The 26177-nt window shown below is 39.4% G+C and overlaps 2 protein-coding genes across 6 annotated transcripts in view; both read right to left on the bottom strand.

Annotated features, from left to right (window-relative positions):
• The window catches only part of LOC306989040 (uncharacterized protein), a gene marked incomplete at its 3' end in the record, with an annotated part of 978518 nt that overhangs the window by 780452 nt on the left and 171889 nt on the right, over positions 1-26177 (bottom strand). The gene's annotated exons all lie outside the window — the stretch shown is intronic.
• Positions 1-26177, bottom strand: part of pkmyt1 (protein kinase, membrane associated tyrosine/threonine 1) — a 170057-nt gene that overhangs the window by 85357 nt on the left and 58523 nt on the right. For all 5 annotated transcript variants that reach the window (XM_079595209.1, XM_079595210.1, XM_079595211.1 and 2 more), the window contains exon 6: positions 21700-21872. In XM_079595209.1, coding sequence (XP_079451335.1) covers positions 21700-21872 — 173 coding nt within the window. The remainder of the gene's footprint in view (positions 1-21699; positions 21873-26177) is intronic.

Genomic DNA, 26177 nt, shown 5'->3' with positions numbered 1-26177 from the left:
AGGACACCCATGTGTCCAGAGAGATAAGCACACACACACACCAAGAGACTTTATTCAACAGAATCATATTTAAGACCTCAACAAATGGACTTGATATTTTTGTGTTGCCATTTATGTGTCACGACCGATGTGGAATTGATTTCAATATCAGTATGTATTAATTAAACTTTAAAATGTCTAGACTAATGCATAATAATCAAACGTTGTATTCCTAACCATAACCTGAATGTGTTTGATACCATTTTAAATCTTGAGACCTAACGGAGTTGAATCTTGACTGCAAGGTACAATAATATGCATTTATTCTAGGAAATACCATACTTCTAAATATGAATGTTAAATTTGATCTCTCACATGACATAGTCAAAGTGGGCGTGTCTTTACAAACAATGGAACATTCTCCCGCTCCGGATCAGAAGATCCGATTCGCTCTTGTCCCAGAAGAAGGCGTATCCTTACATTCTTTAAAAGCCAAAACGCTCTTCCTGCTCCCTCTCTTGCTGCTGCCTTCCTCGTCTGCTCGTCATGTGAAGTCTCCGGTCAGGGACTCCCTCCCGGAGTTCCCTCCCTTTTATTTTCTTTATCTCAGTCTTGTGTTTAATTTTCAAATTCCACTTTGTTCGTTTCCACCTACGAGTCAAACGAACGAAGCCTGAATTCCTTCAGCAACTTCCCTTCCAAAGAGGCCTTCTTCAAAACTCCCACGAACAGCTTGCTCTGGCAACAAGCACGAGCGCGCGCACTCTGCTCCGAGAACACGCGCAGGCTGGACACAGCTCGTGCACACAAACGAACTTTGCAAGTATCAAACTCTAACGAGTTTTAATGTTTTAAGGTTTGTTTCGATTGATGGCTCTCTCAAAGGTCTGTGATTTTGCTATTCCTACGATCATTCGTGATCTTCTTCTCTCTATCCCTCAATCCGCGCGCGAACGGCGCGCCCCTCCTCAGAAAACTTTATCTCTCTCACTTTCTCTCTCTCATCTGTTATTCGTCTTGTTTGTCCACATGTAAGATATGTACAAACCTATAATCACTATGTGTAGTCCGTTATATTCTGTAGTTTGCATTTATTAAAACAATATATTCAACTGTTTCTGTGATCCGAGCTACTGCGCTCAATATTTACTACATTAAGTAGCTTTAATTTGATAAACACAAGGAAATTAATGTTCAAGGCCAGAAGGTTAATATTTCTTGGAGTTTATAAGAAAGGATAGCTTTATTGAGAAATGAATCACTTAATCTGACGGTTGGTCGCTGGACGAACAACGATTTGATAATTACATTAATTTCCCTTAAGGATTATCTCATAATCGAAGTTAAGTAAGATTATTGATATATGAATGAGGAATTATAATTCGTTGTGATTGATTATTCATATAATCCACTTTCATTTTCGACAATTTAATGTAACTGTAATATGCAAAATATTAATCATATTCATGATTAGTTATTAAAATTCCCTATGGATCATTTGAGCTAATTCATACGGACCCAGAGTCCAAGGCATAAGGTCTACAGACCCTATACCAACTAAGCTGCTGAAAGAGATGATTCCAGATGTCATAGATCCTCTTCTTAATATCATTAATTCTTCTTTGTCTCTAGGATACGTACCAAAAACCTTTAAGATAGCTATGATTAAACCGCTTGTTAAAAAAACCAACTTGATCCTACAAAACTAGTCAACTACAGGCCGATCTCGAATCTGCCTTTTCTGTCAAAGATATTAGAAAAAGCAGTATCCTCACAACTGTGTTCCTTTCTAGAAAGAAATTATATCTGCGAGGATTTTCAGTCCGGATTTAGACCGTACCATAGTACCGAGACAGCTCTCGTTAGAGTCACAAATGATTTGCTCTTATCATCCAATCGTGGTTGTATCTCTTTATTAGTGTTAATTGATCTTAGTGCTGCATTTGACACCATTGACCACAACATCCTTTTAAATAGACTCGAACATTATGTTGGCATTAGTGGAATTGCACTAGCATGGTTTAAATCATACTTATCTGAACGTTAGCAGTTTGTAGCAGTAAATGAAGAGATGTCTTATCGATCACAAGTTCAGTATGGCGTACCACAAGGCTCAGTACTAGGACCGCTGCTGTTCACTCTGTACATGCTACCATTAGGAGATATCATTAGGAAACATGGAATTAGCTTCACTGTTATGCCGACGATACTCAGCTGTATATTTTTTCAAAACCTAACGAATTCACAAAATTAACGGAATGCATAGCTGATATAAAAAATTGGATGACTAGTAATTTCCTACTACTAAATTCTGAAAAAACAGAGATTCTAATTATTGGACAAAAAACTTCCACACGTAATAACCTAGAATACTGTCTAACACTTGATGGCTGCTCTGTTAAGTCTTCGTCGTCGGTTAGGAACCTGGGTGTGCTCTTTGATACCAATCTTTCATTTGAAAGTCACGTGTCTAGTATCTGTAAAACCGCATTTTTTCATCTTAAAAATATGTCTAAATTACACCATATGCTCTCATTGACAAATGCGGAACAATTAGTTCATGTGTTCATGACCTCAAGGCTAGATTATTGTAATGCTGTACTGGGTGGCTGCCCTGCACGCTTAACAAACAAACTACAGCTAGTTCAAAACGCAGCAGCTCGAGTTCTTACCAGAACCAGGAAGTATGACCATATTAGCCCCGTTTTGTCAACACTGCATTGGCTGCCTATTAAACAACGTATACATTTTAAAATATTGCTGATTACTTACAAAGCACTAAATGGTTTAGCTCCGCAGTACTTGAGCGAGCTCTTAACGTATTATAGTCCTTCACGTCTATTGCGATCTCAAAATTCCGGCCAGTTAATAATACCTAGAATATCAAAATCGACTGCTGGCGGTAGATCCTTTTCCTATTTAGCACCAAAACTTTGGAACGGTCTTCCTACCATTGTCCGGGAAGCAGACACACTCTGTCAGTTCAAAGCTAGATTAAAGACACATCTCTTTGACATAGCATTCACATGATGCATTATAGACTTCTATAACTCAATGTTAGGCTGCATAGATTAGGTCAGCCGGAACTGGGAACACTTCCCTTAAATCCTGATGTACTCGTTACATCATAAGAAGAATGGCATCTACGCTAATTTTAGTGTCTTTGTTTATCCTGAGGTTTTCCCGCAGCCTGCCGGATCCAGGCCGTATCCAGATCTGATGAAGGACCTTTGCCTGGACCCGATGACAATGCAGTGCTGAAGTGCCAACTAGCCTCTCCCTATGGAGGATGCCTTTACCACTCTACAGATAAAGCATTGTTGAAAATTCGCATATCTACCCCATAGTGATAAAATAAAATTCTGTATCAAATTTATAGGCAGGACTATGGAAGTAAAATAATGCCAAATGTTTTTGAAATAAAAAGCCTGTTGAATTGCACTACTTGAAAAAAATATGCATTGCATTAACCATGCTTGTATTTTAATGAATTGTATTTTTAGGGCTTGCATTTTTATGGGCTGAAATTCAACATGGTTGTATATTTAAGCTGTGAATATTTCAAATCAAAACATTTAAAACACATTTTCATTAATAGAAATTCAATAATCCATATTCACCTTTCATATTTCACTTCCAAAATATTCAAACGGTTTAAAAATGCAACCTATAATATTCAACGGGCAATTTTCGGTCCATTTTATTTCACTTTACAAATTCGCTTTCACAAATTCAGTGGTTCAAATTCGACAGTAAATTCAACATTGACATCCAGGAACTGCAGGAAAAGCAGTAGATTACGGAGCATAATCTCCATCTGCTGTTAATCAACCTCTCCAGCAGGGGGTGCAAGCGCGTGTTGTTGACGAAGACCAGAGCAACAGTTAGAGCAAGCCATTCATTCATTCATCCATCCATCCATCCATCTTCTTCCGCTTATCCGGTGCCGGGTCGCGGGGGCAGCAGTCTAAGCAGAGATGCCCAGACTTCCCTCTCCCCAGACACTTCCTCCAGCTCTTCCGGGGGGACACCGAGGCGTTCCCAGGCCAGCCGGGAGTAGGCCTGTCACGATAACAAATTTTGCTGGACGATAAATTGTCCAAGAAATTATCGCGATAAACGATAATATTGTCGATCTGAGACCATTTTCATCTATGTGCAGGTGCATGTGCATGTTTACTGTGTTACCGGCAGTGTTGTGCCAGTTCATACTTAAAAAGAACTAGCTCAAAGTTCAGTTCACACAGATGATAATGAACTAGTTCATGTTCATAGTTCTTTTTTTTTTTTATGAACTAAGTTCACATATCTAAAAATGAACTAGTTTACGTTCATTTGTTATATTCTTTTAACAAAGATGTAGGCTATTATTAATAATAATAATGTTATTTCAACACAATATCTCGTTATTTCGAAATAATATGTGTGCGTGCATCTGTAAATCCGGTGACGCGTGTATTGATTTTTATTAATAAACAAGTGTTTTCTCTAAAAGTGTCGACTCGGCTGCAAAGATGAAGTTGACGATCGCCATCTCCGTGTGAACGCGCTTATAGAGAGAAATGCACATAAATAGGCTAAGCCTAATAATGGATTAAATAATCAGAGAGTAGGCTTTTTCTTTTTTCGTTTTGAATTATTTCGTTTAAAGACATTTCAAGCTTTGTGTATTTGATGTATTTGTCATGTCTGTGTGAGGCATACACTGAGTTTCGTTAAGTTAGGATGTGCTCTATGTGCTTCTAGCGCGGGCGCCTCCGTTATATTTGTTTCGTCGGCCTATTCATTAAATACAGGCAATTGGTTGATGAAAAATTGATTAAAATTAAGATACAATTTATACAAAACGAAATTCACTTTAAAGAAAGGCTTTCTATAACAACTTCAACTTCAACGGTCAAAATCATGTCTGACCCGCTCCATGTCTCATATTGCGCATCCTATCTTACTCGGTAGTGCTGTTCACTTTTCATAAATCAACATAAATGGAAAAAAAAAATAACATTATAATATTTTAACAAATATGAAACGCGCTTTTTTTTATGGCTACAACAGTATAGTAGGCCTACATAGCCTAGGCTACTCTCTATTTGTACAAATTTCTGCACATTAATTTAATTCTGAATTTTAAACACACAAGTTGAAAGGCATTTGTTCAAATCAAGTTCACGGATAATTGTGCGTGCATTTATTAGCCTAATCATTATGATACTAAAATCCTAACAGGCTATGCTATGTACAAAAAATCAGATGAGTTCTCTCGAAAAATCTCTCGTTCACGTTCATTGTATGAAAAGTGATTCGTTCAGTTCAGCGTTCGGCGAAAATATGAACGTCGTTCATTGAATGCGTTCATGCACAACACTGGGTTTTAGTCGATACTGTTTTACAACAAATGCGACATACCGGCTCGCTCAGGTTAAGTGGTTCACCACGGTCATTCGGTTTAAATCCGAAGTGCTCCCACACTGAAGCTGTCGCGTTTGGCTTTGAAACTGTCTCGTCTTTTCACTCTTCTCGGCAGTCGCCTCAAGCACTCCCGCCTTCCCACACAAAGTCCATGTGACTGACAAGCGCCGCCTCCCCACACAAAAGACAATGCAACTGCAAGAGGGTTCACTTCTCCTACGCTAAGGAAACGAGAGTTGTCATTCAGTCGCGGATAACAAACAAATATGCAAATTAAATTATCGCGGCTAGAAAAATTATCGAGGTCATTTTTTTTATCGTGCGATTAATCGATTTATCGACTATCGCGACAGGCCTAGCCGGGAGACATAGTCTCTCCAGCGTGTCCTAGGTCTTCCCCGGGGTCTCCTCCCGGTGGGACGTGCCCGGAACACCTTCCCAGGAAGGCGCTCAGGAGGCATCCGGAACAGATGCCCGAGCCACCTCAGCTGACCCCTCTCGATGTGGAGGAGCAGCGGCTCTACTCTGAGCTCCTCCCGAGTGACCAAGCTCCTCACCCTATCTCTAAGGGATCGCCCAGCCACTCTGCGGAGAAAGCTCATTTCGGCCGCCTGTATCCGGGATCTTGTCCTTTCGGTCATGACCTAAAGCTCATGACCATAGGTGAGAGTAGGAACGTAGATTGACCGGTAAATCGAGAGCTTCGCCTTGCGGCTCAGCTCTTTCTTCACCACGACAGACCGGTACATCGACCGCATTACTGCAGAAGCTGCACCGATCCGTCTGTCAATCTCCCGTTCCATCCTTCCCTCACTCGTGAACAAAACCCCAAGATACTTAAACTCCTCCACTTGAGGCAGGAACTCTCCACCAACCTGAAGAAGGCAAGCCACCTTTTTCCGATTGAGAACCATGGCCTCGGATTTGGAGGTGCTGATTCTCATCCCAGCCGCTTCACACTCGGCTGCAAACCGTCCCAGTGCATGCTGAAGTTCCTGGTCTGAAGGGGCCAACACGACAACATCATCCGCAAAGAGCAGAGACGAAATCGTGTTGTTCCCAAACCCGACACTCTCCGGCCCCTGGCTGCGCCTAGAAATTCTGTCCATAAAAATTATGAACAGAACCGGCGACAAAGGGCAGCGCTGCCGGAGTCCAACATGCACCGGGAAGAAGTCTGACTTACTGCCGGCAATGCGAACCAAGCTCCTGCTTCGGTCGTACAGGGACCGGACAGCCCTTAGCAAAGGACCCCGGACCCCATACTCCCGGAGCACCCTCCACAGGCCGCCCCGAGGGACACAGTCAAATGCCTTCTCCAAATCCACAAAGCACATGTGGATTGGTTGGGCAAACTCCCATGAACCCTCCAGCACCCTGTAGAGGGTATAGAGCTGGTCCAGTGTTCCACGGCCCGGACGAAAACCGCACTGTTCCTCCTGAATCCGAGGTTCTACTATCGGCCGTATTCTCCTCTCCAGTACCCTGGCGAGTTCCCTGGGAAAGTCATTCATTCATAAAAACTGATTTATATAAATGTAAGTGTATTTGTGATTATTATGAGGGCTGTTTTTATGTTTAATTCAGTGCCTTCACTGTGTAGCCTACATTCATCTTTCTCTACCGTGAACGAGATTATAATGTTATTCCCCCGATGCTGATGTACAGAACAAATGCTACATTTGAGGTAGACATATAGCCTATTTCTCTTGGTTGTTTAGTTGCCTTAACTTTATATCGCGGCGATGTGCTGCAGTAGGCTACTGGGGTTTCCCTCAATAATCCAGGATTGCTGGACATATAAAACGCTTATCTTAATGGACTAATACAGTGATATAAAAGACCAAACTCACACCTTGTTGAGAAGGCTGTACTATATGGCTACAGGCAAGCAGATTGACTCAGAATATGAACTTAACACGCAAAGTTTCACGCTGAGCGTTTCCCAGTGATATACTGGTTATAAAGTTGGCTTGACGTTGGACGTTCGCGCATTTAGGGACCGTCTCTAAAGTTTCATACGATATTAGGATAGGCCTGCCCTACACATTTCTAACTTCAATAGCAAACTTCTATTTATTTGAATAAATATATATTTTTTAATTAAAAGGTGTGCATCATGCCTGACACCTACATAACCACTTTAAAGTTGGTTTTATGACTGTAAGTCATTCTCTTCTAATGCTATTGAAGTTAGAAACGTGTATACCAATGTCGTATGTAATTTTAGAGACGGTCCCTAAATGCGCGAACGTCCAACGTCAAGCCAACTTTATAACCAGTAGCCTATATCACTGGGAAACGCTCAGCGTGAAACTTTGCGTGTTAAGTTCATATTCTGAGTCCATCTGCTTGCCTGTAGCCATATAGTACAGCCTTCTCAATAAGGTGTGAGTTTGGTCTTTTATATCACTGTAGTAGTCCATTAAGATAAGCGTTTTATATGCCCAGCAATCCTGAATTATTGAGGGAAACCCCAGTAGCCTACTGCAGAACATCGCCGTGATATAAAGTTAAGGCAACTAAAAAACCAAGAGAAATAGGCTATATGTCTACCTCAAATGTAACATTTGTTCTGTACATCAGCATCGGGGGAATAACATTATAATCTCGTTCACGGTAGAGAAAGATGAATGTAGGCTACACAGTGAAGGCACTGAATTAAACATAAAAACAGCCCTCATAATAATCACAAATACACTTACATTTCTATAAATCAGTTTTTATGAATGAATGAATGGCTTGCTCTAACTGTTGCTCTGGTCTTCGTCAACAACACGCGCTTGCACCCCCTGCTGGAGAGGTTGATTAACAGCAGATGGAGATTATGCTCAGTAATCTACTGCTTTTCCTGCAGTTCCTGGATGTCAATGTTGAATTTACTGTCGAATTTGAACCACTGAATTTGTGAAAGCGAATTTGTAAAGTGAAATAAAATGGACCGAAAATTGTCCGTTGAATATTATAGGTTGCATTTTTAAACCGTTTGAATATTTTGAAAGTGAAATATGAAAGGTGAATATGGATTATTGAATTTCTATTAATGAAAATGTGTTTTAAATGTTTTGATTTGAAATATTCACAGCTTAAATATACAACCATGTTGAATTTCAGCCCATAAAATTGCAAGCCCTAAAAATACAATTCATTAAAATACAAGCATGGTTAATGCAATGCATATTTTTTTCAAGTAGTGCAATTCAACAGGCTTTTTATTTCAAAAACATTTGGCATTATTTTACTTTCATACAGGACAAGTAGTTTGTATAGGCTTGGTTTGTAGAGAATTACAAACATGCGCACATATATTCAAACGCACATAACTATAGACAGGGGTGCACATAAGTGGTGCGCAGGTGCGCATGCACTACCCAATTAAACAATGCGTACCAGATTAATTGCCGCAACCCTCATTTGCGTACCTAAGATATGGGGATAGATAAGTGCGCAATCTGTGGTGTTGGATCAGAACGTCAGAATGTCCAAGAAGCAAGCTCCATTAAGCCATTTTTTTGGTGTCCCTCCACCTCCAAAGAAATGCCAGACTGAGTCTGAACCACAAAAGAAGCGCGTGTTCTCTGAAAAGTGGCTGCAGGAGGTCAGTTGGCTTCAGACAAATGTTGAACGCACAGAGATGTGGTGCAGAATATGCCGTGGAAATCCCACACTGGCGGACAAAACCGGCGCTTTTTATACAGGTACCAAAAATTTCAATCACCCAGCGTTTGATAAACATGCCAATAGCAAAGAGCACCAGAAGATAGTTCAAGCAATTGATAATGAAAACAGAAACAGCCAGGACCAGAGGCCCGGTCCACTCGACAAATGGAAAGGAAAACTGAATGAAGAACAACATCGGGCACTGTGTAATGTTTTTCTTTTAGCCTTTCACAAAGCGAAACACGGACGTCCCATGCGTTCATATGAGGAAGATATTCCGCTTCTGAAGAGGCTTGGAGTTAATGTCGGGACCGCGTATCATTCTCGAGAAGGGGCGAGCCGCATCATCCAGTGCATCGCACAGACAATAACTTCAGATTTGAGAGAAAAACTGCAAGCAGCTGAATTTTGGGGTGTGCTCTTCGATGGATCCGAGGATATAACAAAATCGGAACAGGAAATCGTGTACATTGTTTCTGTTTCCAGCAACGGACATTTCAGCTCAGATTTCCTTGGATTAATTAATCTTGGCGCCAATCGAAAGGCACAAGATATAGTGGATGGACTTGTGCAACTGTTCCACGCGCGCAGTTTAACGGAGTGGAAGACAAAGCTGGTCTCGGTATGCACGGACGGAGCCGCCGTCGACGTTGGAATGTGCAATGGGGTTGTTCCAAAATTACGTCAGATGGTGGACATCAGGGATTCCCTTGTGCATATTCTGTGCACCGCCCACACCCTGGAGAACTGCGCCAAGTCGGCTGATCGCGCAGTCCCATACTGTGAGTCATTTAATCAATCCGTAGTCCAGTTGCTAAGATTTTACTTAAAGAAAGGGGGTGCAAAACGGATTGCACAGCTAAAGGTCATATGTGAGGAGAAAGGCATAGCTTTTTCCAAATTAGGAAAGTTTCACAATATCAGATGGTCTGCGTGGAGACAGGAGACTCTTTTGAAAATATGGAGAATGTTACCAGCCATCCAGATTCAAGTGGCAACAAGTGATGACATGAGCCTGAAACATATCTGTACAGAGCGTTTTTGTTGTTTCCTGGCCAACATTCTAGATATTGGAAACATTTTACAGGTCACCTCCCTCAGGTTTCAGCAAGAGAAACTAACAATTGGTGAATGCAAAGATGAGCTCATGGTTGCTGTTGGTCAGTTTACTCTACTGATGGAGAGTGAAGGCAAGTACAGGAAAGAGACAGGGTCACATGCTGATGCTGACAGGGACAAAATCAATGTATTGAGAGCTCTTATTCATGAGTTTGAATGCAGATATGAATCCCTAAAATCATGTGATCAGTTTTTGATTTTTGATCCTACAACTTGGCCTCTTGAAATGAAAGATCTCCACAGTTTTGGCAACACAACTCTCAGTAACATCCTTGAGAAATATGAGGCCAACTTGTTTATTGACAGAGATTCCACTTTAAGAGAGTGGATGCGTTTAAAGCAAGCTGGAAAACGTTTGGCAGCCTCTTCTGTGCATGACCTGGTCAATGTAGTGAAGACAAGCAATCCTGACAGTTACTCCAACATTCAGAAGGTCCTTCTCTTGTCTCTTACACTGCCCTTGAGCAGTGCAGCATGTGAAAGGGGATTTTCACATATGAATATCATAAAAAACAAGTACAGATCCCGCCTATCGGACTCCCGCCTCTCATCTCTAATGCACATTCTGTTCTCTAAATTCACCACGGAGACCTTTGACCCGAAAGCAGCTGTTGACTTGTGGATGCAGACAGCTAGTCGCAGGCTGAACCAGGGAGAAAGGAGTAGGCCTGGTGCATCCACATCCACTGCTGTTTGTGAAATAGAGGAAGACAGTCAGAACGAGAGTGAAGATGATAATGATGAAGATGATGATGATGATGACATTCCGTAAGATAACAGAACCTTTAGTGCTTTAAGATAGTAACTCTAGTAAGCGCTTTAAAGTTGTAATTTCTTTGGTTTTCAGAGTTAGAAAAGCAGATATTTGCACATTTAATTTGCAGAGCTTGAAACAGTTATGTTATTTTGAACGTTACAAGGTTTTCAGACATTCTGTTGCACTTCTTCTCTTAATTTTCAGTTGAAATTAAAGTTCATGTGAATCATGTCACATTATCCATGCATCCCTCTAATTTGTTCCTCCCGTGAGATGGGTTAAGGAAAAAATGCATTTAAAAATGTGAGGACCAAGCAACAACCCCAGGTTCTCCCCTGAGAACAAGACCAAAAATGTTATGTGCACTCCTGACTATAGAATTAATTCTTGATGCGCACGTGCGTTTCTCACAGGTTCGCGTTTAAAGTCTGTGTAGAGAGAACGGTGTCGTCTTAGCGGCCCCTAATTTAATAACAAATTATCCTTTCGACGGAAGTGAATCAATCAAAACTAACTTTAGCTGAAAATAACATTCTTCAAGAACCGCTATAAAGCCAAAACAATCTGTTACCTTAAAGTATACGTTTATCTCTGTAAAGCAGCTTTGAAACAATCTACATTGTTAAAAGCGCTATACAAATGAATATGACTTGACGTGTGTGTGTGTGTGTGTGTGTGTGTGTGTGTGTGTGTGTGTGTGTGTGTGTGTGTTTTTTGCAGTTTGAATGATGTCCTGTATGAACAAAATGACAGAGTATGTTTTTATATATGTGTGTATATATATACACATATCTGTATAGATACACTGCCGATTTTGCAGGTTTTTCTACTTAAAGCATGTAGAGGTCTGTCTGCAGTCGCGCACCCGTTTTTAGGTGGGAGTGAATGGAATTAATGAGCTGTGTTTATTGAAGATTAAATACACTAGAGCCACTCGGTTTTTTATACTCTCTATTTCAGAGTACTTGCATTTTAATTATGCATTGGTATATAAACACAGTTTAAACAAATTTGAATAAAAGTTTTTTTTTAGACAATTCTGACCTACCCTACCTTTAAGCAACCTCACACGACGAGTGCTCTTTTCCTGAATACCATCACAATTGAAAATGTGACATTGATTTCATACAACAGTTCGATAAATGCATAAAATGTAGTCACTTACATTTTAGATGCAATTTTGACCTGTTTTTGTTCTGTTTCAGCAGCGAAAATAGTTAAACAAAGATCACAGCAGAACCATCCAATACTAACCAACTGCAGAACCGCAGAACCATACGTCATAGCAGTGTGAGGACGACAGCGCCAGCCTGACAGTCTGATGCCGGAAGTGGGCGGAGCAAGGCGTTATTTTCAAACAACGTTATTTTAAAGATTTTTTTTTTACGATTTAATGGAAAATATATATTTTATATATATCAAATATTATAAAAGATATGAATTATGTTTTTTCCTATTGTCGTCCTCACACTGCTATGACGTATGGTTCTGCGGTTCTGCAGTTGGACCTATCTCGAACCATCGCGCATCTCACTGCAACGTGTTTTCTCATTAGTGAATGATTCAGCATTTTGAACGAATCGCTTGACTCAAAGATTCAATGATCAATCATAAAGATCTGTCTCATTCATGAATGACTCAGTCGTTCGAACGACTCAATTTGTATGTGTCCACTTACAATCAAAACAAAACGTTGTGCTTTTGTAAAATAAAGAAATTAAACAGGGTGTGCTTTCTGCATCTCCGTCTCGTGAACTTTTTTTTCTTGAGCACGTCTCGAAAACAAAACTCAGCGAATACTTGTCACACATTTATGAGCTCTATATCTTTATAAACATTCAAGTGCATAGTTTTAAATGATCGGATTCAAAACGAAAACAAATATTATTGGGTCAGACCCCAAACTTTTAAAGAACGATTACATAAGGAAATATAATTTTTTTTATATGTAAAACTATATATATATATTTTTTTTTTACTTCTCAACTATACATTTATGCTGTGTTTTTGTGGAAATTTTTACGTTTTTTACCTATTTACGGAACTAAAGTGCAATGACCACATGTATCCAGAGAGGGCCATAGAGACTCATTCATTTTCACTTTATTTTTCTTGATGCTTCAACTTCTCCTCACAAATGTATGATATATATGTTGTGAATATTTATTTAAACATTTTGAAATACATAAATCTGTAGTTTTGTTTGTTTGTAAATTTGTTGTTGTTTTCTGATAAATATTTTGAATTATCTGCTTTTGCAGAATTATCAGTGTGTGTTATTATTATTATGCAGTGTGTGTGTATGAGATAGAAAGTTCATTCCACTTTGGGTTTATGCTCTAGGACCAGACCTTGATTCAAATGTTTTTTAGATTTATGCCAGGTTTGTTTATTTTATTGGCCAATTTCTGTAAAAATGCTCTCTGTTGCAGTCACATACATTTGTGTGTTTATGTGTGTGTGTCTGTGTGTGTGTATAAGATAGAAAGTTCGTTCTACTTTTTATTTATGCTCTAGGACCAGACCTTGGTTTATTTGTAGACATTTTCAACAAAATAGGCTATATATAGGCTATATATTGACAAACAATATAAAAAGTCAACATTTTTTTCATTTTCCCATTCATTTTCAATGTGGGGTCTTTTTGACCCCAAACACCTTAAAAGGTAAAAAAAAAAAATGTACACACTTTTAGAACAACCATATCAAGCCCAGTTTTTTTGTGCATGTTTAGATATATTATTTAGGAAAAGTCACAGAGTTTCATGCCCCTGAGATGAAGGTAACACTTTTAAAAAATGAAGGAAAAGTCCATTGGGGTCAGCCTGACCCCAAACAGTAATTAAGGGTGAAGTAATTTGTATAAAACCAACAAGATATCCAGTTTCTCTAACCCTTGCTCATTTGTTTTAATGTGACCACACCCACACGCGCAAAACATATAGACATGCAAATGCGTCGCACGAACGCGCTCATTACCTCAAAAACAAAGCGCTGCCAAACTTTATCAGTTCTCTGCTGTCGTCGAGTTTGGAAGACACGCTGTGAGATTATTGGATTTACATCAGAAGAAGAAGAACGCGATTTGAAGACAAGAATGATTTTAAGGTAAGAAATAATTCTGAATTATATTAGTGTTATTGTTGCATAAACTTCATATTTCCATTGAACTGTTGCTCGATGCTTCAGTAAATGTTCCCTGCACGTGCTATGAGTTTGAGTCAGTCGCGCGACGTGCGTTTGAAAAGCAAAACGCACCATGTTTTTACTCCAATCTCATTTCATAACGTCATATGCGATTGTAAACATTTGAAGTAACATGATAATCAATATATTTTTCTCTAGTGTAGTGTTACTGAAGTATTCCTTTTTAACGATGCCTGCTATACTATTGTTATTATTATTTTATTCAGCCCTCCACATATATGCCTACAAGGCACAACAAACCTGGTGTTCATTTTATATATATATATATATATGTGTGTGTGTGTGTGTGTGTGTGTGTGTGTGTGTGTGTGTGTGTGTGTGTGTGTGTGTGTGTGTGTGTGTGTGTGTGTGTGTGTGTGTGTGTGTGTGTGTGTGTGTGTGTGTATTTTTTAAATTTTAAAAAGCAATTTGAAAATAACATTATTCATGAACCGCTATAAAGCCAAAACAATCTGTTACCTTAAATTATACGTTTATCTCTTGTAAGGCTGGTGCCAGTTAGTCTGAGCGCCCCCTAGGTGAAACAAAATGCTCTCTTGGGAATTAACACTTGAACTGAATCTCACATATGCAGCTCACACCACACACACACCCACACACACCATCTCTCCCTTCAACCCCCTCCTCCTCACCTGAAATACACTGAAAACCTATGCAATGTTATGCGTGTATGAAAAAAGTAACTATATGTGTTTGGTCTCATTTAAAAAGTGTCTCAGTGCGCCTGGTAAAATGGTCTCACTCTCCCAATCATAATGAAAAGCTAAAAGAAGTTCTAAGATATGAAAAATGTGATGTACCCTCTGAAGGTGTGCATCCCCCTGATCTTCCATTCAAACTACCTCCTGTATGTAAATAAGTATTCACTGCCACAAGTACCAAGAAGCCATTTGGTTGCAAATTCTGATCTCACATTGGCGAACCCCTCAATAGGGGTCTGAAATCTAATTATAATGACAGACACTACCATTTGGTGGATTTCTGGGTTTATAAGAAAAAGGAGCAGAAGGTTCTGGGAGTCTGTAGGTTGACTGCCCACACAAGCGATGTGTGTAATTTTGTTGTAATAATCACTACAAATTCTGTGATTTCTGAACTATTGTTATGATATGCTTAAACTGATGATTTTATCATTTCGAATTGGACTTTGAACTATTATTTCATTACCTGGTCAATAAATCATAAACGTTTGATTTTATTCTGAACGACTCTGAGACTTATTTTTCCCAAGTAAGATTAAAGGATTCGTATGTTACCACAAGGCTGCTTCAGAGACATTAGCGACGGCTAATAGCTGATATTAGGAAGCTCGCAGACTGCTCGGGTGAGAGGATGAGTATGTTCGTCTAGGACCAGCACGGTGCTGGCTGATTAAATCTAGCTTGGACGCTTCCGATTACTTCTGTTCTAATTTAATGTTACTGTAAGTAAGTGCACGTGAACCATCACGGGCTTGGCCATTCCAAAGCCATTAAAGAGAAGTAAAGTTAATCTACTGGCGTCTTTAATGGTGGCCAAAACCTACTAAAGTAAAACGGTTGAATTAAGTTCCTGAAGGGCACCCGAGAGGGCTATTGAATATATCTTTGATTGTTGTGAGTAGGGATTATGGCAAAATCCTAGATATGTAGCCATTGCCTCAGCTCATAATCTTCAGGACTGATCACTTGTGTCGGAGACCTGGTTAAAAGCGCTATATAAATGAAGATGACTTGACAATCAAAAAGCCATTATTTTTTAAATCTCCTCATTCGTTGTGCAAGGTAATGTAATGATAGTGCCTGAGAGCACCTAATAGGGCCATTATGGGAGGGTCTTTGTCTCTCTCAGGTGTGAAACACTCAATATTCATGGGGTTGTTCACGCCTCTTCGCATACAGCTTTCTTACACAAGACATGTCTTACCAATTTTAAATTAATATATTGTCTTATCTGAATGAGTATTCAGGGTAATTTTCACAGTTTTGGAGCAAATATTCTAGGCTACGTGATACAATTTTCAAAAGTCTTGTGAAGAAATAATCAGTTTGGGTTTCATGACCTTATTACAGTGACTTTTTTTTGTCATTTTCACAAACCACGCAAAAATGTTATTATCTCAAAACTAAAAAAATGTACATACATGCTGCTGACATATTATTGTAGCAGAGTTTGTGCTGAATACAGTGTAATAAGACATTAGCCATGAAAATGTCACAAGTAACAGAAATAAGCACAAATGTTAGAGCATGTCAGGACCCAGAAAACCCCTCAGACCCCAGAGGGTTAAAATAGAGGCCGCTAAGACGACACCGTTCTCTCTAAACAGGCTTTAAACGCGAACCTGTGATAAACGCTGATGATATATATATATCAGACAAGTAATATCACTGTCTTGTTACTTTAAAAAATATATATATATTTATATAAATATACACACACTTAAAATATATATATATACATGTATATTCTGTTTTTCCCCTATTTTTAACATATATAGTATTATTATATATATATAATAATAATAATATATATTATTACAATTTTTGGATGCTAAACTATTCTTTATTATAGGCTTTGTACTTCACTCACGTTCCAATATTGAAAAATTATCCTCTTCACATGCGCAAAAATGTGCTAGGAAAAATCACAGTGGAGCGGTGCTTACTGTGAATGGTACGAACTGTGCAACTGACCATTTAAACAGAGCAGTGTAATTTTTATATGTTAGGTTGACTATTTTATTATTATATCTTATTAAGGCTATAATGAACATGCTGCGATTTCAAGATTGCAATGCTGGAATGCACAGTGTGTGTGTGTGTGTGTGTGTGTGTGTGTGTGTGTGTGTGTGTGTGTGTGTGTGTGTGTGTGTGTGTGTGTGTGTGTGTGTAATCATTATAGAGGAGACAGCTTGTTATTGGCGCATCAAAGAAATGTAAAGTAGAGTTATGAGCTCTGGGAATCTGATTATTTTTCACTGAGAGACGTAATGATTGCATGTATAAATGATTTTCATAATGGACAGTCTCCATTATGAAATAATATTTAAACTAGGGTTTCCAAACGTCCTCTTTTGCCCGGACACACTTTACGTACTGTCCGGGGCGTCCGTTTTATTTTAATAAATTCATGACATTGTCCGGTTTTCACTGTTTTTCATGGGACCATTAAGCATACTTTAAATTGACTGGCGCTTGCCTTTGAACACAAAACGCATGAAACCGGCGTTGACTTCGGCCCGTCTTGTTATAATCAAACATATTTATCCAACCTCATTTAAAAACAAGTCTGTCGGTGCCATCTTTTGGACATTCATCATATTGCATTGGTTTTCATTTCTTGTCCTCAAACAGAGCAGTAATCGGTTTATTTTTAAGCAGCAAAGATCAGCAGCAGGAGTTAGATTTCATTTAAGAACAATAGGCTATTGAACTCACAATTCAAGCAATCCACCCCCAAAATGGCGCTATTTTTAAAATGAAAATAAAATGCTCACGGCTGCACTGGCAATAACGCGTTCACGGCGAGGAACGAGCAAAACAGAGTGAATGTGTTTTAGTTCATTCCTACTGGACATCCGTATTTTACTTTTGAAACTGTGACATTGATTTCCTACAACAGTTCAATAAACAGTTACAATTAAGCCACTTACATTTTAGATGCAATTTTTTGTTCTGTTTCAGCGATGAAAATAGTTCCAAACAAAGATCACAGCAGAACCATTGCGCATCTCACAGCAACGTGTTTTTTCATTACTGAATGATTCAGCATTCTGAACGAATCGGTTGACTCAAAGATTCAATGATCAATCCATAAACATCTGTCTCATTCATGAATGACTCAGTCGTTCGAAGGAGTCGTTTGAACGAATTAATCAATGACTCGCTCATGAAGACGGTCACCTGACGACACCTAACGACGCTTTAGTGATATGTTTAAAAGTATCATTATTTCCAACGATTGTTAATTAACTTATATTTAAAACAATCTCATAACATTATTTAATGGATTGTTTTTTTTCAGTGTAAAATATTTAATTTGATCAGTCACAGGGTAACAGCCCTATAGTGTCTTATAGTTATTCTAAAAAATTTAATTCATGACTGTGCGCGTTCACGGCGAGGAGCGAGCATAACAGAGCGAACGTTTTTTAGTTCATTGTTAGTTTCATAGGCACTGATAATTGTGCGGAGCAGAGCGAGCATTTTCAACGAATTCCTTTTTTACTTTCGCTTTTAACTAAGCGATTTAAAAGCCCCCTCCGGTGTCACACGTAAACTAATAGGTGGGAAAATATCCTCACAGTTACATCCCTAATAAATATATGTTTATGTCTGAACTATTTTGATCTCATTTAGACCTTTCATGCTGGCATTGACGGTCATACATCACTAGAGGGCAGTATAGCCCTATGTATGACTTTATTTTTATTAAATAGCCCTATTCTGGCCTATTCTGTTAGTCGGAGCTAATGACTGTAAATTAGAAAGTTGTCTGGCTCGAGGAGAAAAATATACATACAGATTTTTGTGACTGTAGGTAAAACTAACCCCCCCCCCCCCCACACTTTTGTCAAAAGTATCTTGAAAGTGACACTTCCTGCTGCCAGTTGGTGGCGCTATAACTTTGACTCACAATAGTCACATCCATGTGATCGGCCTCTTACAACAAACACACTGCTGAAGTTTCATCAAGATCAGTTAATGTATGAAGACGTTATAACACATCGTGTTTCTCTTTTCTCACCAGAAATTTGTTTCCTCGCCACGGCCAAACCGTTCAAGATATCAAAAATCTGTCCGCAATGTAGCATCCTCAAAGTCTTGACTTCATGCTGACCGAGTTTGGTGGCAATTGAATGAATTGCCTAGGAGGAGTATTTCAAATTCCAGCGCAAGCATTCTCCAAATAACCCATAATAGCTGACTTCCTGTTGGGCTGGCATAAAACTTAGAGATCGAAAGTTGTTCGGCTTGATTAGATCAATATGTGTACAGAGTTTTGTATTACATGCAAGCGTGTTTGATATATGGACAAGTATTCGAATCCCATTCCAGGGGGCGCTGTCGAGCCCCCCTGCCACGCCCGGGTACCAGCTTCAGCCCGGCCCTGATGGCCCTGGGTTCTGACCTGTGTGCAAAGTTTCAAGAGTTGTCGAGCACGTTAAGGGCCCCAAAAGTGCCCGAGAAGTCACACACAGCAGAGAAAGGGTTCAAATAAAGCCCCCCTCCTCCTCACACACACACACACACACACACACAGACACTGAGAGAGACTGGCAAAATTCTGAGATATTCAAACCAAAATATCTGACTTCCTGTTAGTCGGAGCTAATGACTGTAAATTAGAAAGTTATCCGGCTGGAGGAGAACAATATGAATACCGATTTGTGTTACTGTAGGTAAAACTAATACCCCATTTTTGACTAAAGGTGGCGCTACTGAGCCCTTCACCACGCCCGTTTCTGAAACGTTGCACATGTCTATTAGACAATAAATGTAATGTGTCTGTTGAGTTTCATGCAATTTCAAGCATGCTAAGAGTCTCAAAAACATCAAAAAAGAATATTAAAGTTTGATGCGTTGCCATGGCAACAGTATTTAAGATATTAATAATCCTTTCACAGGTCTACATCTGCCGTGTGTTTACATTATACACAAAGTTTGAAGCAAATCGGGTAAAAATAAGAGGGTGATTTCCAAGCATTTTGAAAGTGACACTTCCTGCTTCTAGTTGGTGGCGCTATAACTTTGACTCACAAGTCACATCCATGTGATCGGCCTCTTACAACGAACACACTGGTCAAGTTTCATCAAGATCAGTTAATGTATGCAGAAGTTATAACACTTCCTGTCTCTCTTTTCTCGCCATACATTTGTTTCACCGCCACGGCCAAACCGTTCAAGATATCAAAAATCTTTGCAATTTTTCATCCTCAATGTCTTGACTTCACGCTGACTGAGATTGGTGGCGATTAATTGAATTCTCTAGGAGGAGTATTTCAAATTCCAGAGCATAGGTTTTTCAAACAACCCTTAATAGCCGACTTCCTGATGGGCTGGCGTAAAAAGTAGAAGTGCGAAGGATATATGAACCGATGAGATAAATATGTGTACCGAGTTTCATATTAATTCATGCAAGCGTGTTTGATTTATGGACCAAGTTTTCGCCCTTTCAGGGCTTGGGCCCTAATAATAATCCTAAAGAAAACAAAAGGGCCTTCGCCCTATCAGGGCTTGGGCCCTAATAATTCTTAGAAGAACAATAGGGCTCTGTGCCCTTTCAGGGCTTGGGCCCTAATAATAATCCTAAGGAAAACAATAGGGCGTTCTCCTTTTCAAGGCTTGGGCCCTAATAACAAATAATCCGTAGAAGAACAATAGGGCTCTGCGCCCTTTCAGGGCTTGGGCCCTAATAATAATAATAATCCTAAGGAAAACAATAGGGCCTTCGCCCTTTCAGGGCTTGGGCCCTAATAATAATAAATAATCCTTAGAAGAACAATAGGGCGTTCGCCCTTTCAGGGCTTGGGCCCTAATAATAATAAATAATCCTTAGAACAATAGGGCTTTGCGCCCTTTCAGGGCTTGGGCCCTAATAATAATAAATAATCCTTAGAAGAACAATAGGGCGTTCGCCCTTTCAGGGCTTGGGCCCTAATAATAATAAATAATCCTTAGAAGAACAATAGGGCTCTGCGCCCTTTCAGGGCTTGGGCCCTAATAATCCTTAGAACAGGGGTGCCCAATCCTGCTCCTGGCGAACGACTGTCCTGCACAGTTCATCCCCAACCCTAATCAAACACACCTGAAGCAACCAATTAAGGTCTTCAGAGCACGTCAGGATCACTTGAAAAAATTAAAGGCAGGTGTGTTTGATTAGGGTTGGAGATGAACTGTGCAGGACAGTCGATCGCCAGGAGCAGGATTGGGCACCCCTGCCTTAGAAGAACAATAGGGCTCTGCGCCCTTTCAGGGCTTGGGCCCTAATAAACAGAGCAATTCCAATAGTGTCCTCGCACCATCGGTGCTCGGGCCCTAATTAATGTCCAAAACGAAATAAAGTGCATAACTGAAAAATAAAGCATAGGCTCAAAACTAATACAAACAGTGGGCACAGCGCAAGGTCCAACATTTGCATTCGACTTTTTAATTAAAAAAACACTTTTTGCAATTAGTGCTTTCCACCTGATAAAATGAAAGCGGCAAAACTGATGAAATGAACGCGGCAAAAAATCAACCAATCAGAATTTTGGTCGAGCCAGAACGTATCGACCAATAATCGACTATCTAGGAGACTGGGAGATTACAGCCCAAGAATGTGCTGAACAATAATTTTCATCACTCATTATTAATTTGGTACAAAAACAGGAAGAACCGGCAAGTCCGTTGACCCCAGAGGGTTAATATCATCATTTGTTTGGTACAAGAAAAACAGGAAGAACCGGCAAGTCCGTTGACCCTAGAGGGTAAATATAGAGCTAATATCCCTGATAAATCCTTAAGCACATGAATGAGCAGGGTGCTTTTTAACTTCACTTTTTCTATAAACTGGATATATACACACAGAAATTATGTAATGCTTACCTGACACCAGTGGAATAAGGACAGAAAGCTCTCAATGATGCAGAGAGAAATCTGACGTCTCCACTTGCGTTTGCACACTGTCGGCAGAGAGAGCAGCTGCTGTGCTGTGGCTCTTTTGCAGGGCTCTGGGGTTAGCATAAGTTGTAGCATATACTGCATGTCTTTTGATAGCCCTGAAACACACACATACACAAATGCTAGAATGTAGGGCAACTGTTTTGTGGAAAAAATTAGAATAGCATAAGTTAGCTATGTATTAAGTAAATGGTAAGGGCAAACAAAAAAAGGCATGTGTCAATATACTGGATCTGTGTATTAGGTCTTAAAGTGACAGCAGCCTAATATACCTGTTACTAATCACATTAAATAATTTGCACTGCAAAATTACAACTGCAATAAATAATGTTATAAGATTAATGTTTTAAATACATTTCTGAATATACAAATAAGAAAAACAAATGCAGGGTTGCCAACTCTCACGCAATCTGGCGTGACAATGACGCTTCCAGCATCAATCTCACGCACACGCAAGAAATGTCATGCCAAAATCCATTTTTCTCCCATCTCAATCCGTTAATTTTCTGTTAATGACTAGACTAGACCACAGCCTGTTAATGACAGGAGAGGAGCCCACAGCTGTAACATCTGCCTACAACGTTCTCACTGCAGTATTCTCTGATCTTAGATTCGCTGAAAAGCTTGCACTTGATAGGCCTACGTCAGTTGTGTGTGAGAGGTTCAGAGAGAGTTCAGAACATAGGTTCGGAGTCGGAGCCACTGGTGCGTGTTTGAAAGTTTGGATGACAATCAAGGTAAGCAGATTATAAAATGGTGTGCCTTTGTCACTACAGACGTAGCCTTGCCTAATCAGTCTGTGTGCCGAGAGTACAGACTTCAACTATAGTTGCAAACGTTGTCTGACGTGCGTTATGTGGGCTAGCTAATTGCTCAATAAAAATAGGCTCATGGTACAAATTACGTTTTGGCAAATCGGGCAAGTGGCATTTTAAAATTCCCCAAATTATCAAAGGTTGCCCAGATTGTGTTGAGCCTGCCACACTCAAATGCGGATGCTGAGCGAACCTTTTCAGTTATTGGCCTAAACAAGACTGACACTAGGAACAGACTGTCACTTGATGGGTGATGGGAAGTTCGGATCATTTTACTGACTCGCTTGTTCGATCTCGTTCATTAAAATGAACAAATCTTTTTTTGAGTCATTTCGTTCATTTAAGGGGCTTTAAATGCAGGGCTCCAGACTGCGACCAAATGGTCGCATTTTGCAACCAAAATTTGAGTGTGTGCGACTGAATTTTACATCCAGTCGCACATGTGCAACCAGTAAATTTGTTCCTTTTTTTTTTTACACGTTAAACGTGGTAGGGGCTTATCAATGAATCCGGAATGTGTGGCAGACCAATGAGTGAGAGAAGAATATGGAATGGCCACTGTAAGTGGCTAATGTGTGGAGGGGGAGGGTCCTAGAGATAATCGAGCGCGCGATTAAACGTCTGTGGGAAGGAGACGGAGACAAATATCACAACCTGCTATGTGCGTCTGAGCAACGAGCAAGCGAACTATTGACTCGTTCTTCCGACCTGCGGCTAGTGTGCCAGTTAAATTCACTTGCTGGCTTCCCAAATAATACATTACAACAGCGATAATAAAAAAACGTGAACAAAACGATTACTCTTCTTTGTAAACAATATTCAATGCGAGTGCCAAATACTCAAACACGACCTGTCATTTACGCCGTCATAATCCGGGAGTTGATAGCCCACGAGCGCAGACGAGACCTGAACTGCAGACGTTACCATCGGTGTTTGAACTAAACTCATCATTTATGTTTTGCCAATGTAAACATTCAAGAGGAAGACACGAAAGAGAACTCGCGTCTAGATGTGTGTGTGTGTGTGTGTGTGTGCGTGTGTGTGTGTGTGTGTGTGTGTGTGTGCGCGCGTCTGTGTGTATGCGTAGGCTACTCATCTCAGACAGCGAGCAAATATTGAGTTCTCTTTCAAGTCTTGAACTTGAATGGACAAATTCATACAAAAAGTATGTCAACATGTCCGTCTTGATGAGTATTCAGCAGACATAGTAAACATTCATAACAGTATGAAGTGAACATTAAGTGAACATTCATCACAGTATCGGTGTAGGCCTACAGAATCAGCTCTGAATTTAATAGCTTTTGTAACTTTAATAAGGATTAATCTTTAATTTATACAATCAAATATTCAATGTTATTTTACATTTTGATTATTTTATTCAATTTTTGTACCTGAAAACTAATGTTAGACCTACCTGAAAAGCATAGTTTATTTTATTAGTAGGCTATCTTTGCTCTATTGCATTTATTTGTGCTTTTGCTTGTGGTTAGATTAGTTGTTCTTTGTTTTTTGTTTTTTTTACAGTAGTCTTTTTTTCCCCTGAACATAGCACATACCGAATCATACCGAAACCGTGAACCTAAAACCGTGATACAAACTGAACCGTGTCCGTGAGCTATTTGAAACGTTGCAGCCCTAGTACAGTGTCACAGTCGGATGATGATTCAGAGTGAGAGGTTTTAGTGGCGAAAAAGGCCGAACCCACCATTTTCGGGAAGACTGGCAGCGAGAATTCAGCTGGTTGAGGTAATACTGTAAGAAGACGAATTCCATGAACTGTGAATGTTGCAGTCGCTACCCCATAACTGCGGGGAACATGAAGTTTGCCGACAGTGCAGGCACTTCACAGTTTAAACACAATACTCTATTTAAACACAATCTTAGCCTCAAGCATGCGGTGACATGTTAATAAATCAACTGCCGGTTGCTTTTAGAAGACAAGAGGCTGTAACGTTAAATCAGAGTGCAAAGCCATTGTCATTTCTGTATCTATTATCTAAATATTTATTAGTAATACACTGGAAATTAGTAGAAATGTGAATATTTGGTTAGTATGTTGATTTACGGTGTGTGCTCCTAAATTTTCTGGTTGTGCCCCTAAAATTTTCAGTTGGGGGCCACTGTGCTCCTAGTGAAAAAAGTTAGTCTGGAGCCCTGAAATGTTATACTTTTAACAGCCAAATTCCTTGAACACATCCACCTACGCAGTCTTTATCATATTCTGAATTAAGAAATCATTATAATGCAGTCAAAAATCATTTACAGGTAACATAAATAATTACTTTACCTTCCGAGTCTTTCGTTCATTTGTCACGTGATAGACGCAATGAACGATAGCCTTGAACCCTGCTTCAGATACGAACCTCCTGCAGCAGTGAAGCAGGCCTAATTTGTGAAGCTTGTGTGTTGTGGTTTTCTGGGGAGGTGGAGTAACTATTATGTGTCCCTTTTGTTTTGAGATTTCTTGTTGTTTTGGTGTTGTTTTACATGTTTGTCATTTAAATCACCTCTATCTTTATTTTTTTTATAGTGCAATCAATAAATTGTGTACATTTTGAAAAAGCGTTTCCATTATATTCTTTTTTTTTTTTGCATAAATCAGGATTTATAGGCTACTAAGTAAACAAGGACTGACATTTTTAAAATTAGGGTTACCAAACATTTTCTCCGTGCGCGCGCACTGATATTTTACAGTCTCTCACTCCAGCCAAAGTCGGCAACCCTGCAAATGTCTGTAGAGGAGTGCTTCCAGGACTCAAACTGTTGCTTCCCTTGAGGTGCTCTTTGGATGGGATAATCAATGTAACAAAAATTCAGGAAACTCCAAGGCACTCTCTTTAGAAAGATTAAAAAGCCTTTATTGTGATGGCTTGGTCATCTTAAACCTTTAAAAAAACTCTGACGCGTTTCAGGAATAATAATATCATGATAATCCTGGAAATTTTACCTCAAATGTGCTGGAGTAGCCTAACAACGGATCCAGCTGCAGATCAGCAAGTGCTTTGTTCTCTCATCGCGATATGAAATGGTGTCTGTAAACCACAAAATAATTTTCCAATTTGAATCGCTTTTCTGTGTTTGAATGAATGCACGGCACAGATGCATGCTGTTGTTTACTACAGCTGGCGCGTGTCTGTGTGTGAATGAATTTAGCTTTTAGCAAACTATCTATATTGCCTACTGAGATGAGTAAAAATCGACTGAATACGTTGAAATAAAATGTCTTTGTCGAAGCAACATATTAAACTGCAAATTAACATTTATGCCCTAATATATATTATAAAAGACGATACGTTACAGACGAAATATGAAAGACAACATTTCGTTTTGGATAGATAATAAAGTTTTTACTGCCACATCAAAACCTAATTTACAAGGTGCAAACAAAATCTTAAAAGGTCAATATAAGCATTCTCTTTAAATTATTTTTGTGTTTTATTAGTGACAAATTTGGGGAGAGGATAGCCTATATATTTCAAAACTTTCAGAAAATACGAATGAGAATTAACTGCACAATTACTAGAAATGTTTACCTTGGATATTATACAATTTGCAAGCATACACAGTTTGTGGAAAAATACACTTTTT

This window comes from Phoxinus phoxinus (assembly GCF_949152265.1).
Source record: "Phoxinus phoxinus genome assembly, chromosome: 21".
Lineage (NCBI taxonomy): Eukaryota > Metazoa > Chordata > Actinopteri > Cypriniformes > Leuciscidae > Phoxinus > Phoxinus phoxinus.
Note: the sequence above shows the minus strand (reverse complement) of the source record. Positions and strands in the feature narration are given on the sequence as shown.